Source organism: Phalaenopsis equestris, unplaced genomic scaffold (genome assembly GCF_001263595.1).
Source record: "Phalaenopsis equestris unplaced genomic scaffold, ASM126359v1 Scaffold000123, whole genome shotgun sequence".
NCBI lineage: Eukaryota > Viridiplantae > Streptophyta > Magnoliopsida > Asparagales > Orchidaceae > Phalaenopsis > Phalaenopsis equestris.
Window position 1 is genome coordinate 1,381,990 of NW_018164565.1, and position 13,080 is coordinate 1,395,069.

Here is a 13,080-nt window from a genome sequence, read left to right on the forward strand (position 1 = left end):
ATATAACAATATATTACATATATTATTTATATAATAATATATTATATATATTTATGTCTAAATTTAAATCATAATGCCTCATGTAGCAATGTGGTTAGTGTCTTCTTTTGTATAGATTTGATCCAGTTTCGATTCCCACACATTACATCTATTTTTCTCAATTTTAGATTAACGAGCCAATTTCGAGCCGAACACGAACACACTGTTCACGAGCCGATTTCGAACACGAACCGATTTCGAACACGAGCTATTTCGAACGAGCCGAACACGAGCCAAGCCTGAGCTCGCTCAAGCTCTGCTCGTTTACAGCCCTACTCCTGATACAATAATTTCTCAAAAAATATCATCGAATTAAATAATCGATAATTCTGCTGACGCAACGGTCTTTAGCGGATATTCTCAACCGAAATAATTAACCATAAAACACCCTTTTGTTAAATAATTAATAAAATATTGAATCTCCATTTTTTTAATTAGATATAAACTCCTCCATACAATTTTCACATAATCTCTCTCTCTCCTCTCTCTCGCTCTCTCTATTAATAGGCTCAATGAAATCTTGGCTAAGTTGTGGTTAGGATCCAATCTCATCAGAGCTCCATGGTTTCCTCGGAGAAGAAGGAGAAGAGAATCTCGAAAGCACAGACCTTTATTCACATGCATCACAACACACGTCGAATCCCATAAACCATACAACCCATCTCAAACCCGACCTCACTACACATACTGCAATACTACGGTGATCCATGCTCGCGCTCCCACCCTTAATAAACTCTAAAGCTGAAGAGAAAGAAGGCTTCTCCGACGCCATTCCCGGCGATGACATCCTCGACAGTATCAATTTCAGCTGCATCTTCGAAAACTTCGACGTCGATGGAGATCTCTTTCCTACAGAGCTCCAGTTCTCTGAACCTCAACACATCCTTCCCGAGTTCTCCGCAGAAGGAGAAGAGCAAGAGAATAGTAGTCAGTCGCAGAAGAGGGAGGAAAAGAAAGATGAATTAAGTGCGACGGGGAAGACTGTGAAACGATCACATGGGAAGAAGAAAGTGAAGGTATGAGATTGAAGATAGAAGCACTTTTATTTGAACGTGAGAAAAATTATTGCATCGGTTGCATCAGAAGTCTTGATGCATCTGGTCTTCAATCAGAATTTGTCACATGAACAAACAGAACATAATTTAAAAAGAGGGGAGTCACGAGAATCCTGATGGATGTGTGTGTGTGTGTGTATACACGATATATATAGATGATGATTAATTTGGATTGGCGTGATTGTAGGTGGATTGGACGCCGGAGTTGCACCGGAGATTTGTGGAGGCGGTGGAGCAGCTGGGAGTGGACAAGGCCGTGCCTTCGAGGATATTGGTGATTATGGGAATTCAGAACCTAACAAGGCACAACGTGGCTAGCCATCTACAAGTACTGTATTTGTTTTTTTGTTTTTTTTTTCATTTCGTATTAATTATTGAAAAGGAGTAATTAATTAGTTAGGTATATACCGTTAAACTCTTATAATCAATTTATATTCGAGATCTTAATCGGTTTGGTTGCTTTTCTTAACAACATGAGTGATTATAAGATCTAACTCTGGAATCAGATTTTATTGATGAGTAAATTAATTAAGGTTGTCTAAACCGTGATTGCGATTTGTTTAATTTAGTCAAAAAAAATCCTAAGTAAAGAAAGATTAGGAAAATAAGATATCTAAAGAGAGAGAGAGAGTTAATTCTTAGGCGATGTTCTAAATAAGTCGAGACTTTAGATGACTTTGAACTTCATGAATTTCATTTTATAATTTATTTAAGTTGATTTTATATTAAAAATTTCTTGAACCTCAATCGTGATCTCATAATGACTCTGATTAATCTAATTTCGATGATTAATATGAATACACCAAATCTTTTTGGCGAAAATAAGAGGCTATTATAATTGGAGGAATGCTAAGAAGAGGAGAAAAAATATGAAAAAACTCATTTTTATTTCACTCTTATATTATTTGTTTTTACTTCATATAAAACTCAAACGCACCACATTTATTTATACTACTAACAATCCCATTAGGATTGTGCCAACAAATTTTGCTCGAATGATTGCTATTGACTATTTAGAATATTTATTTATTTATTTATTTTTTTGTTATAAAAGTCCTTAATTACATATTCTAGAATTCATTGAATCACTTCTTTAAAATATATCTCTAGAATTCAGTGAAATATTCTTAATAAAATAAGTCTCTAAAATTTTCTATAGAGTATTCTAGATAATGGGCACAATTAAAAGGCCAAATTAAATCAAGTTTACTTTTTTCCAACAATTTTCATTATATAAAACTTACATTTATAAATATTTCAATTTGATCTGCTCAGGAGAACGACATTTCTCAACTTGAATGTCTGGATGTAACCATTCTCAAAGATTTTATCATGTCCTTCAACTCCCTTCAAATCGACTTACTTGTTCATATCCAAATTACCTCAATTCCCTTATAAATTAAAACGGAATCAAATTTCAAACATTTATTTTCAGTAAACTTTTCAAAAAAATAATATAACTTATCAATTTATTATTTCTTTATGTATTAACTTAGTAGTGCTAACGCTGGTGGTTCAGAAATATCGATCTCACCGCAAGCATTTGGTTGCTCGAGAGGCAGAGGCGGCAAGCTGGACTCAGCGGCGGCAACTATATGCCTCCGCAGCTGGAAGACGCAACACCAGAAGCATTATAATGAAGAAAGAAAATAGTACAAGGATTGCACCAACAATAGGCTTCCCTCCTCCACCTCCTCCATTTCACCCACAATTCAGACCACTGCATGTATGGGGCCATCCGACCACCGGCCGCCGGCCAATGTTTCAGGTGTTGTGAATATAAAAATCGATCCACTGTTCAAATTGACATTTTTTCATGTTTGGCAGTAAATTGAATTTGATACTCTAAATTAATTGCTCTTAATTTCTTTTATGATTTGCTGCAAATGAAAAAAAAGAAATAATTAGTGGATTTCAATAATTATTTAATCAATTTTTTAATATGTCTAATGACATTATGAAATTAATAAATAGACTTAGATTTCATTATAATCTCTCTGGAGATTTCATTCCTCATTTTATTGTCCTCTTTTTTCACAACATCAGCAGGCAATGTGGACTCTTGGACATGCTGCAACTCCTCCATGGCCTCCTCATCTACCAAATTATATTCCCTATTTGCAGCCGAATTATAGAGTACATAGTCTCTCTCTCTCTCTCTCTCTCTCTCTCTCTCTCTTATTGTGGTCAATTCTCCACTTGTCTTTCCATTCACGTGAAAGATAGTTAAGCTTGCTTATGAGGATTACTGCAGCTTTTGCAGGGTGCAGCAGAAGGATGGGGGACAAGTGCAGTCATGTCCACACCTCTCACGCCTTTTCAATTGCCTGCAATTGTATGTATTAACAGTAAAAGAGTAAATTGGTCAAAAATTTATGAGTTAATTTTTTCATTAGAATAATCTTATAGAACTCAGATAACTTTTATATATTATTTGTTTTATTGAACAGATATAAATTAAGGTCTAAATATTTTTATCTTGTCTTACTTTCCATTGCAAATATTTTTATTAATTGATTTTTAGTATATTTGAAAACAATAATTAAGTAATTTTATGAGATTTAAATTTAATAAAAATATGAGGTGTTAATGTTTTCAGTCTAACTTGATCAACATTAAATTAGAATATCCTAATATAAATTTTTCTATTTTAATTTATATTCAACTAAAAATGGTGCATTTTTTTTTTGACAGTACTTTTAAGCTAAATCATATATGTACTTATATCCATGCTCTTAACATATATACATAAGATTAAACATGCTAAAGATATTTCATACATGACAATACTTAAAATTCAAATTCCATTTCAGATATTTTACCAATATTCATGCTCTTAACCTTTATTATGAAAACTGAAATGGGATGCAGAGATTTGCACCTCCACCAGTAGCAGGAGTTCTTGCTCATCCTACCTATGGATCTCAGCACTTGGTTTCTCCTTTGAAGCAGCATTCGAATTTGCAGCCGGAGCACAGTGATTACCCAGTAAGCTATACGAGCACTCGGGCTTCGTTTTAATTTATATTTTCAAATAATAATTTTATTTTAGAAAAAATTTACATGCGTGACACGTTGCTTAGTTATGCATTTATATATCTCACACTTAAACTTTCATATTTATATACGTAGCACTTTAGTGCTTTAAACCTATGCATGAAAAGATTTATTTCACTTTTAGTAGGGGATCATTGTGCTATTTTCTTATGTGATATTACAGACTTGTGTGTTATGCATGTAAATATGAAAGCTTAAATGTGAGATATGTAAATACATGAGATTTGTGTTGCTATGTGTGTAAATGCCCACAAATTGTCATTGCATATCTAATATCTAAATTTTACTTTTTAAATTCATACCACCCAAATATTTCATATCACGTTGAAATATTTTATTATTTTAACTCTTAAAGATGAAATATATCTTTTTCGTGTATTGGCAAGATGATATATATAAAATTTAGATGTTACAAATGTAAATTCGTAGGAATTGAGTGTCATGCAAGTAAATCTCCCTTTTATACTTTATATGCATCAAAATCAAATGAAATTATGGAAAAGAGCAAGAAAAGAGGACGTTTTTCATCTCATTATAGTACTGTAAATGAAGTTGGATCGGTGGTCTCCGCTTATCCTTGGAGTTTTATGGGGCAATATTCCGAATTGTCACATGCATGTCTTGTTAACACTTGGGAGTTTTATTTTTGTTCACAAGTTCATAATCAATCCAGCCAATCAAGCAATTTAAATTTTATACTGAGGAAGAAAGAGAGAGGGAAAAGGTTTTATGTCAGGACATAGTGACATCTTCTGTTTTTTAGATCTAAGTATGTCATTTGTTAAACAGTAAGTATATGGTGTTAAAAAAGGCATGCAGCCCATAATACTTAAAAAAAAAAATTAACAGTACTTATTTAAAGGCGCTTTTAAAAAACATTCTAAAAATATTTAAAAAAAAACATAAATATTGTTAAAACTGCTGTTAAAAGTCCATTACAATGATTTAAAGTTCGTTGTAAAGAACATAAGAAGAATTTTTACAGCTGTGGATGCCTCTACAAAGCGTTGGGAAAACTCTTCTTTTTTTTGTAGTCTTATATACACATTTTAAGACTTGCAAACACAAATCCTGAAATACTATGACAATGAATAGGAAAATTAAAGTTAATGAGTGGCCTTTGGTTTATAATTTATGTCACATCCCCATGAAACAAGTAACTTAGATCTTTCAATCATGATAAAAAATGACTTTAAACTGATGAATTGCTCCAAATTAAAATATTTCCCTTTCCCAAAAATGTCAAAACGTAGTCTACATGTATTCTATTTGGAAATCTACTCTATTATTTGATTTCTAATAAAATTGAAGCAAAAACATTAATGTGTTCGCTTCATTCATAATGCAATAGATTTTTAGCAAATTTAGTGGTGAACTGTTTTAACTTCACTTTCGGAGCATTGAGTCTCTTCCGAAAATTCCTTAGTCATATTCAAATTCTACTTCACATGCATGTGAAAAGAGCTACAATTGTTTGCTACTTTGAAAGTCACGTTCATAAATTGGCTCATCACCCGTGCAAAAGACGATGTTTGTTGTGCTCTTTCAAAAATCGTAATCGGTGTCCTGTCATCATTCAAATAGTTAGCAACTTGAAATTGGTTAGAGAAAGCATATAGCAACACTACATGAATTTGTCTATTTCTGACGATCAAATATTATTGGCAAATGTAAAAACACCATCGGTTAATAAAAAACTAGACAATTTTTCGACGACCTTTAGAGCTTAGCTATTTCGCTTGTCGATAATCCAAAAATTGACAACATTACCGAGAGCTTGGAATGTTTGATGAATTATTGATGGGTAATACACATGGGTTTCAATTAAAAGTACAATAGTTGGTAAGCTGTCAATTACATAACTGACAGATACTAGCTGTCAGTTAGGGTCAAACTACATACCCGTTAGTTTGTCGTTGATAAACCATTAGATACCTAATCGATGAGCAAATGTCGTTGGTTAATGCCAAAAGAAAAAAAAAAATTGATGGTTGCTCTCGGCTAGGTTCATAGGTTTAGTAATTGTCAGTGCCTCCCATCGGTTATTCGATACCCGTCGATTAACCATTGGTTAACATGAAAAAAACATATGATATACCGCTGGACGATGTCTTAAAGCCATAGAAAGCTATAGCATGTAAAAAAATAAAGAATCTTCATTAATTATAATTTTCACACCTATAATTGTAACACGGATACAAATTCAATTATACATCACACACTCTAGTATATCAATCCAGATAGTTATTAAACTAAAATCACATGTATGAACATACAAATTTAACACAGAAATAAATATAATGTATTCAAACAAAGAATAAAACTATTTGTACATAAAATAACATGCTTGAAATATCTCATAAAATAAATATAAATAAAAGCTGTCATACTGCTCCTTGCCCTTATCGTCTTCTCCTCAATATCCTCTTCTGTCACTTGTTTTTCATTCATGTATTTCCGACACTGAATAGCATCTGATTTTGTTTTCACTTTAGCCTCTATTTCAGCCTTCATCTGAGTGAGTTGTGCAACAAATCAGTTCTCAATATTTTACTGTTAATGCCACCTGCTTACAAACCTCATAATTCTGGGCGGTAAAATTTGATGCAGTGAAGGCGTTGGAGAAGGGATGAGACTCGTGGTCTATGTCTGAGAACCAAATCTATAGACCCTTCATTTCTTTTGCCTCCAGCAGCCTCTCTTCACATCTCATAGTCAAACTGATCACAAATTCGGATCCTAAGTGCTTCCGTGTGCTGGATCTGCTTACAAATCTCACAATCCTGGGTGGTAAAAGTTGATGCAGTGAAGGCGTTGGAGAAGGGACGAGACTCGCGGTCTGTGTCTGAGAACCTAATCTATAGACCCTTCCTTTTTTTTTTTGCCTCCAACAACCTCTCTCCACAGGCTCATGGTCAAACTGATCACAATCTCGGATCCTAAATCTTCCCGTGTGCTGTTTCCAGCTCTCCTTAAATCTCTAGAAAGTTTCCTACAAATAAATTATTAAAGAAAGTTAGAAGCAAAATTAAATTAAAAAATTATTTGAATTATATAACAATTAATCTTCTCGTGTACATGTGTTGCCTGAGATTTGTTGTTAACCCACGAATGATAGGACTGGCTTATGGGTATGCACATTTAGCTCGTCAGTGGTGGGTTCTCGTCCCAACTCCATATTTTATTAAGTTAAGAAAATAATTAGTAAATATTTATTTTACTTTAAGATTTAGTGCACAAATTAAATCTTGCCAACCTCCTCTTGTATATTAATATCGCATCAAAACATCACTATTATAACTTCTTAAAAATAAAATCCCCATTTTTATGCATAGTTTTAAAGTACCAAAGTGACATGTTTATATATAAATTTGAAATTTTTGGTTTGAGACACAAAAATATGTAAGAAATGTGTGCTACATATGTGAATGTTCCCTTAAAATGGAAATTTACATTCATATCACAAAGTTTTTATTACATATCTCAAACCTAAACTTTTATTTTTCACACATATCACTCTAAACTTTAATATAATATTAAAAATAGCACTATCACTACTTAAAAAAAATGCACATTTACTAAAGTATCATGTATGTAAATACAAAAGCCTAGGAGTGTGAAACTTAAAAATATAAGAATTGTGTACTCCGGTATGCACTTTTTTCTTTAAAAAGGGTCCATTTGTATGCATAGAACAGAATTATCATGTATTTACATATCCCCAACCCAAGCTTTCATATTTACATATATAACACTCAACATATTAATATCAACACTACCACCACTTTTGAAAAGTGGAATACACTATTTCATTCTTCCGTTTAAACCACCAAAGTGTTTTATATGTAAATTTAAAAGTTTAAAAGTGTGAATTACAAAAATACTTAATTAATTGTATGCAGGGTATATGAATTTACCTTTAAAATGGGGCATTTACATTCATAGCACACAATTCTTATGTATTTAAATGCCTCAAACTTAAACTTTCATGTTGTTCTAGGTATGCGAAATTGTCACTAAAATTTAGTTGTTAGATATGGAAAAACTTGAAAGATGAGTAGCATGCATGTAATAATGAGATGCATTATTACAACTATAGAAAACTGGATCAAAATTTTGAATTTAGCCAAAACAGTTATTCTCAAAATGCAATAAACCTAACGGTTAAAATTAAAAGAAAAACTTTAAGGAATAATTGAATCGAGATTACGTATGATTTGAGTATGAGAAATCGAGAAATGATCAACTATGGAAAATTTGGGATTGGAGGGGGCGTAGGTTGGCCCTGGAGCAAAGTTGCATGTATCAGAGGAGAATGAGAAATTTCAAATTTCAGTTCTATAAACATAAACACTCTGACGGCTTTCCATTAGGCTTTAACCTTCAAATTTTAATTTCTTATGGACTTATGTGCGTCACTGTCATTTAAAATATCATGATCATGGGATATAAAGAAAAAAAAAATTGATTATTACATCTTTAATAATGTATGGCCGTCATTTTTAAGTTGCTATAAACCAACGAGATTATCTTCAATTAAAATATCATATCAATTAGTTTGTAAGAAACTAAATATCAATGTACGACGTTCCAATAGTATCTGACAATCACTTTACAAAACTAATGATTTTGATCATCAAATCATATTTTACGTTCGTCGGTTATTAAATTCACTAAATACTCATGGAAAGTCCTTTAAGAAAGTCGTCAGTTAACTTAACCGTTGGAAAGCTATAGAAAATAAAGGCAACATTACCTACATACTCTAGGAAGTTTATTTTTTCTTTGGTTTTTGTTGTATTTCCTTATGATTAGAATTACCTTTTGATGTTGTGAATTCTTTTCTTAGTCACCCTCAAATGCTAAACATAGTTGGATCTTATATATATCGGCTCACCAATTTGTTGGGTAATGTGGAGACTCGGTTCACCGAATTTAGTTAACTTCATAATTAAGAATCTCACCTACCGCTCACCTACCACACCCACTTACCGCTCACCTACCTCACCCACTTACCACTCACCTACCTCCCACCTACCGCTCTCCTAGTTTATATAAATAGCCTCTTATGACTAGTCATAAACAAGCCAAGTCAAGCAAGACCAAGACAAGTCATCTTGAGAGCTAAGAAAAATAGAGGGAGAGAGAGAGAGAGGAAGGGAGAGGAAGGGAGAGAAGAAAATAAGGGAGAGAAGAAAATAGAGATTTTCTTGTAAACGTCGAGGCGTTCGATGATGTAATTCCTCGAAGAAATAATCCTCTGCAAATCCGTGGATGTAGGCAAATTTATCGAACCACGTAAATCTGTGTGTCGCTCTGATTTTTTTCTGCATGCAATTTTTCTCGTTCTTTTTTTTCGTTTTATTGCTGTCGTTTTTCACAACACTTGGTATTAAAGCTTTGGTTCGGGTCTAAGAAAGAACAATGGGCGGAAACGATGTGATGACATCGAGGATCGAGAAGTTCAATGACACAGATTTTGCTTACTAGAAGATACAAATAGAGGACTACCTCTATGGGAAGTAACTTCATCTTCCGTTACTGGGAAAGCGACCAGAAAAAATGGACGAGGCAAAATGAAATCTGTTGTATCGACAGGTTCTGGGGGTTATACGATTAGCCCTGTCAAGATCGGTTGCCCACAACGTCATCAAGGAGAGGACTACTGCAGATCTCATGACGGCTTTATCAGGTATGTATGAAAAAGTCATCGGCGAATAACAAGGTGCATTTGATGAAAAAATTATTCAACTTGATGATGACTCAACACCTGAATGATTTCAATACTATCACAAATTAATTGTCGTCTCTTGAAATTGATTTTGATGATGAGATACGTGCACTGATGTTGTTGGCTTCATTGTCAAATAGCTGAAAAGCAATGAGGATGGTAATTAGCAGTTCTGCAGGTAAATCCAAGCTGAAATATGATGATATACGTGATTTGATTGTTTGAGGAGATGCGCATGAAGAATTTTGGCGAGGCCTCGTGTTCAAGTTCGGCGCTGAATGTTGATTCCAGAGAGAGATCACATGACAGGAACTCAAATAGAGGAAGATTAAAATGATCAACTATGGCAAATTTGGGATTGGAGGGGGCATAGGTTGGCCCTGGAGCAAAGTTGCATGCATCAGAGGAAAATGAGAAATTTCAAATTTCAGTTCTATAAACATAAACGCTCTTTCCGACGGCTTTCCGACGGCTTTCCATTAGGCTTTAACCCTCAAATTTTAATTTCTTATGGACTTATGTGCATCACCGTCAGTTAAAATACCATGATCATGGGATATAAAGAAAATAAAAATTAATTATTACATCTTTAATAATGTATGGCCGTCATTTTAAGTTGCTATAAACCAACAAGATTATCTTCAATTAAAATATCATAACAATTAGTTATTAAGAAATTGAAAATCAATGTATGACGTTCCAATAGTATCTGACAATCACTTTACAAAACTAATGATTTTGATCATCGAATCATATTTTATGATCGTCAGTTATTAAATTCACTAAATACTCATGGGAAGTCCCTTAAGAAAGTCGTCAGTTAACTTAACCGTTGGAAAGCTATCGAAAATAAAGGCAACATTACCTACATACTCTAGCACGTCTATTTTTTCTTTGGTTTTTGTTGTATTTCCTTATGATTAGAATTACCTTTTGATGTTGTGAATTCTTTTCTTAGTCACCCTCAAATGCTAAACATAGTTGGATCTTATATATATCGGCTCACCAATTTGTTGGGTAATGTGGAGACCCGGTCCACCAAAATTAATTAACTTTCTAATTAAGAATCTCACATACCACTCACCTACCACACCCACCTACCGCTCACCTACCTCACCCACCTACCGCTCACCTACCTCCCACATACCGCTCTCCTAGTTTCTATAAATAGCATCTTATGGCTAGTCATAAACATGCCAAGTCATCTTAAGAGCTAAGAGAAAGAGAGGAAGAGAGAGAGAGAGAGAGAGGAAGAGAGAGAAGAAAATAAAGATTTTTTTATAAACGTCAATGCGCTCGACGGTGTAATTTCTCGAAAAAATAAATCTGTAACTCTGTGGACGTAGGCAAATTTGTCGAACCACGTAAATCTGTGTGTCGCTCTGGTATTTTTCTACGTGCAATTTTTCTCGTTCCATTTTTTGCTTATTGTCGCGTTTTATTGCCGTCGTTTTTCACAACACAATCCATCTTTGTATATAAGATGTCTATTGTTGTGCATGCCAAGTATCTTATGCTTTCGATTACTCTTTTAAATTTAGAATTATCTCCTTTCAATTCCATCATTAATACTTAATACATAATTTGATGTTGCGCTCAACTGGTGTGCTTATCTTCTTGTTTATAATCATTCATTTTGAATCTTTTGATAACATCTTTTGCATAATTTTTTTTAATGGCATAAAGATGCATGCTTTTCTTGCTTTGTGTCACTTCAACTCCAATAAAGTAGTCATTAGCGTATTGTTTGGCTTCTTAAACTTAGCCAATATATTTCATCTTGAACTCTTTAAGCGAGCTAGAGAGGATTAGTGCTTCAAAATATTATTTACATATAATAACAAAATAAAATTAGTTAAAGAATAAACAAATAAAATGCCATAATTGATTAAGATAAGATATTTGCTCATGTCATTCTTCTAGAAATTCATCAATTGATCTTTTATATGCATGATTGCATAAGAATATTGGTCTATTTTTAAAATGAATGAAATCTATTAATGGTCGAGTTTGTTAAAGAATAAGTGTACGATGAAAAATCTTTGTGGCATATAAGAGATCGATGATGATGAGCCAAAACTCTTTAGGTTAAAGAATGTGATTTATGCCTTACATCAACCATTAAAACAATATGGAATTTAACAATAAATACATGCTTCAAGAAAAATGGCTACATCCAGTCCCATATGAAATTAATCAGAACTTATTTTATTTAATTTCTTCTCTCTTTTTGTTTTTTTTTTCTTTTTTTTTTCATTTTTTAATATCAATTTTGACAATCAATGCCCCTATGATATACCTCATGTAAGAATTAAACGCCATTGAACATTTATTGGTTTTATCATTTTCAGCTATTGAGGATCTTCATCAACTGTACAAGAATGCCAAAGTACATTTTTTAAATTTTTGGTTGATTTTGTTTTCAGTCTAAGGAGAGCGTAGATGCAGCTATAGGCGATGTTTTAGCAAAGCCATGGTTGCCGCTGCCACTTGGGTTGAAGCCTCCCTCCACTGACAGCGTGCTCCTCGAACTGCAAAGACAACTAGGCTGCAATCCTGATGGAAACTAATATAGCCTTAATTTGGATCTCTTTTCTTCAGGAAAATGGTAAGCAGAAATCCGTCGACCTTTCCTGTATAGATATTATATTTACGTTTTTGCTTTTTTTTTTTAATTGGGGCAATTACAAACAGACACCCTTGGAAACATTGATATTTACAAATTAATCACCTGGAAGGTTTCTTTGAACTAAGAATTGATGTACTTACATGTGGCACGATCAAACTATTGTGAACTTGAGAAAAATGATAAATATGAGTTGCGGTGTAATCATGAATTTTGATATTTGAGTGAGAATTTGAAAAAGGGTTGAATGAGAGTGGTTGATTTGTAAATAGCAAGTTTCAGGTGGTATGTAGTATGTTATGTGATTGTCCTTTTATTCTTCATTCACATGTTCCATAAAGCCATGAGTTATATTTTGAATGCTTGAGGTGGGCTATTTTAATCAGTAGATAAGGGTCAAAGTATTTATTTATGTTATGGGCACATACACAAAGCTCTAATGTAAAAAAAAATATTACATACTGTACAGATTGAGTGTACTATGAATACACTCAAATCCACACATATGTTATCAGCATGTAACAAATACTCTTAATTTAGCCAGAGAACTTTCAGAGATATATATATATATA

The 13,080-nt window shown here is 33.2% G+C and overlaps 1 protein-coding gene across 5 annotated transcripts in view; it reads left to right on the plus strand.

The window, feature by feature from the left end:
- Positions 1-557: 557 nt before the first annotated feature.
- Positions 558-13,080, plus strand: part of LOC110021180 (probable transcription factor GLK1) — a 13,420-nt gene continuing 897 nt past the window's right edge. Inside the window, exons 1-7 of one of the 5 annotated variants that reach the window (XM_020719581.1) lie at positions 558-1,055; positions 1,282-1,422; positions 2,614-2,862; positions 3,141-3,230; positions 3,349-3,429; positions 3,966-4,082; positions 12,309-12,490. In XM_020719581.1, coding sequence (XP_020575240.1) covers positions 747-1,055; positions 1,282-1,422; positions 2,614-2,862; positions 3,141-3,230; positions 3,349-3,429; positions 3,966-4,082; positions 12,309-12,452 — 1,131 coding nt within the window. In that variant the 5' untranslated portion in view covers positions 558-746 and the 3' untranslated portion in view covers positions 12,453-12,490. The other 4 variants (XM_020719580.1, XM_020719576.1, XM_020719579.1 and 1 more) reach the window with 4 other exon arrangements.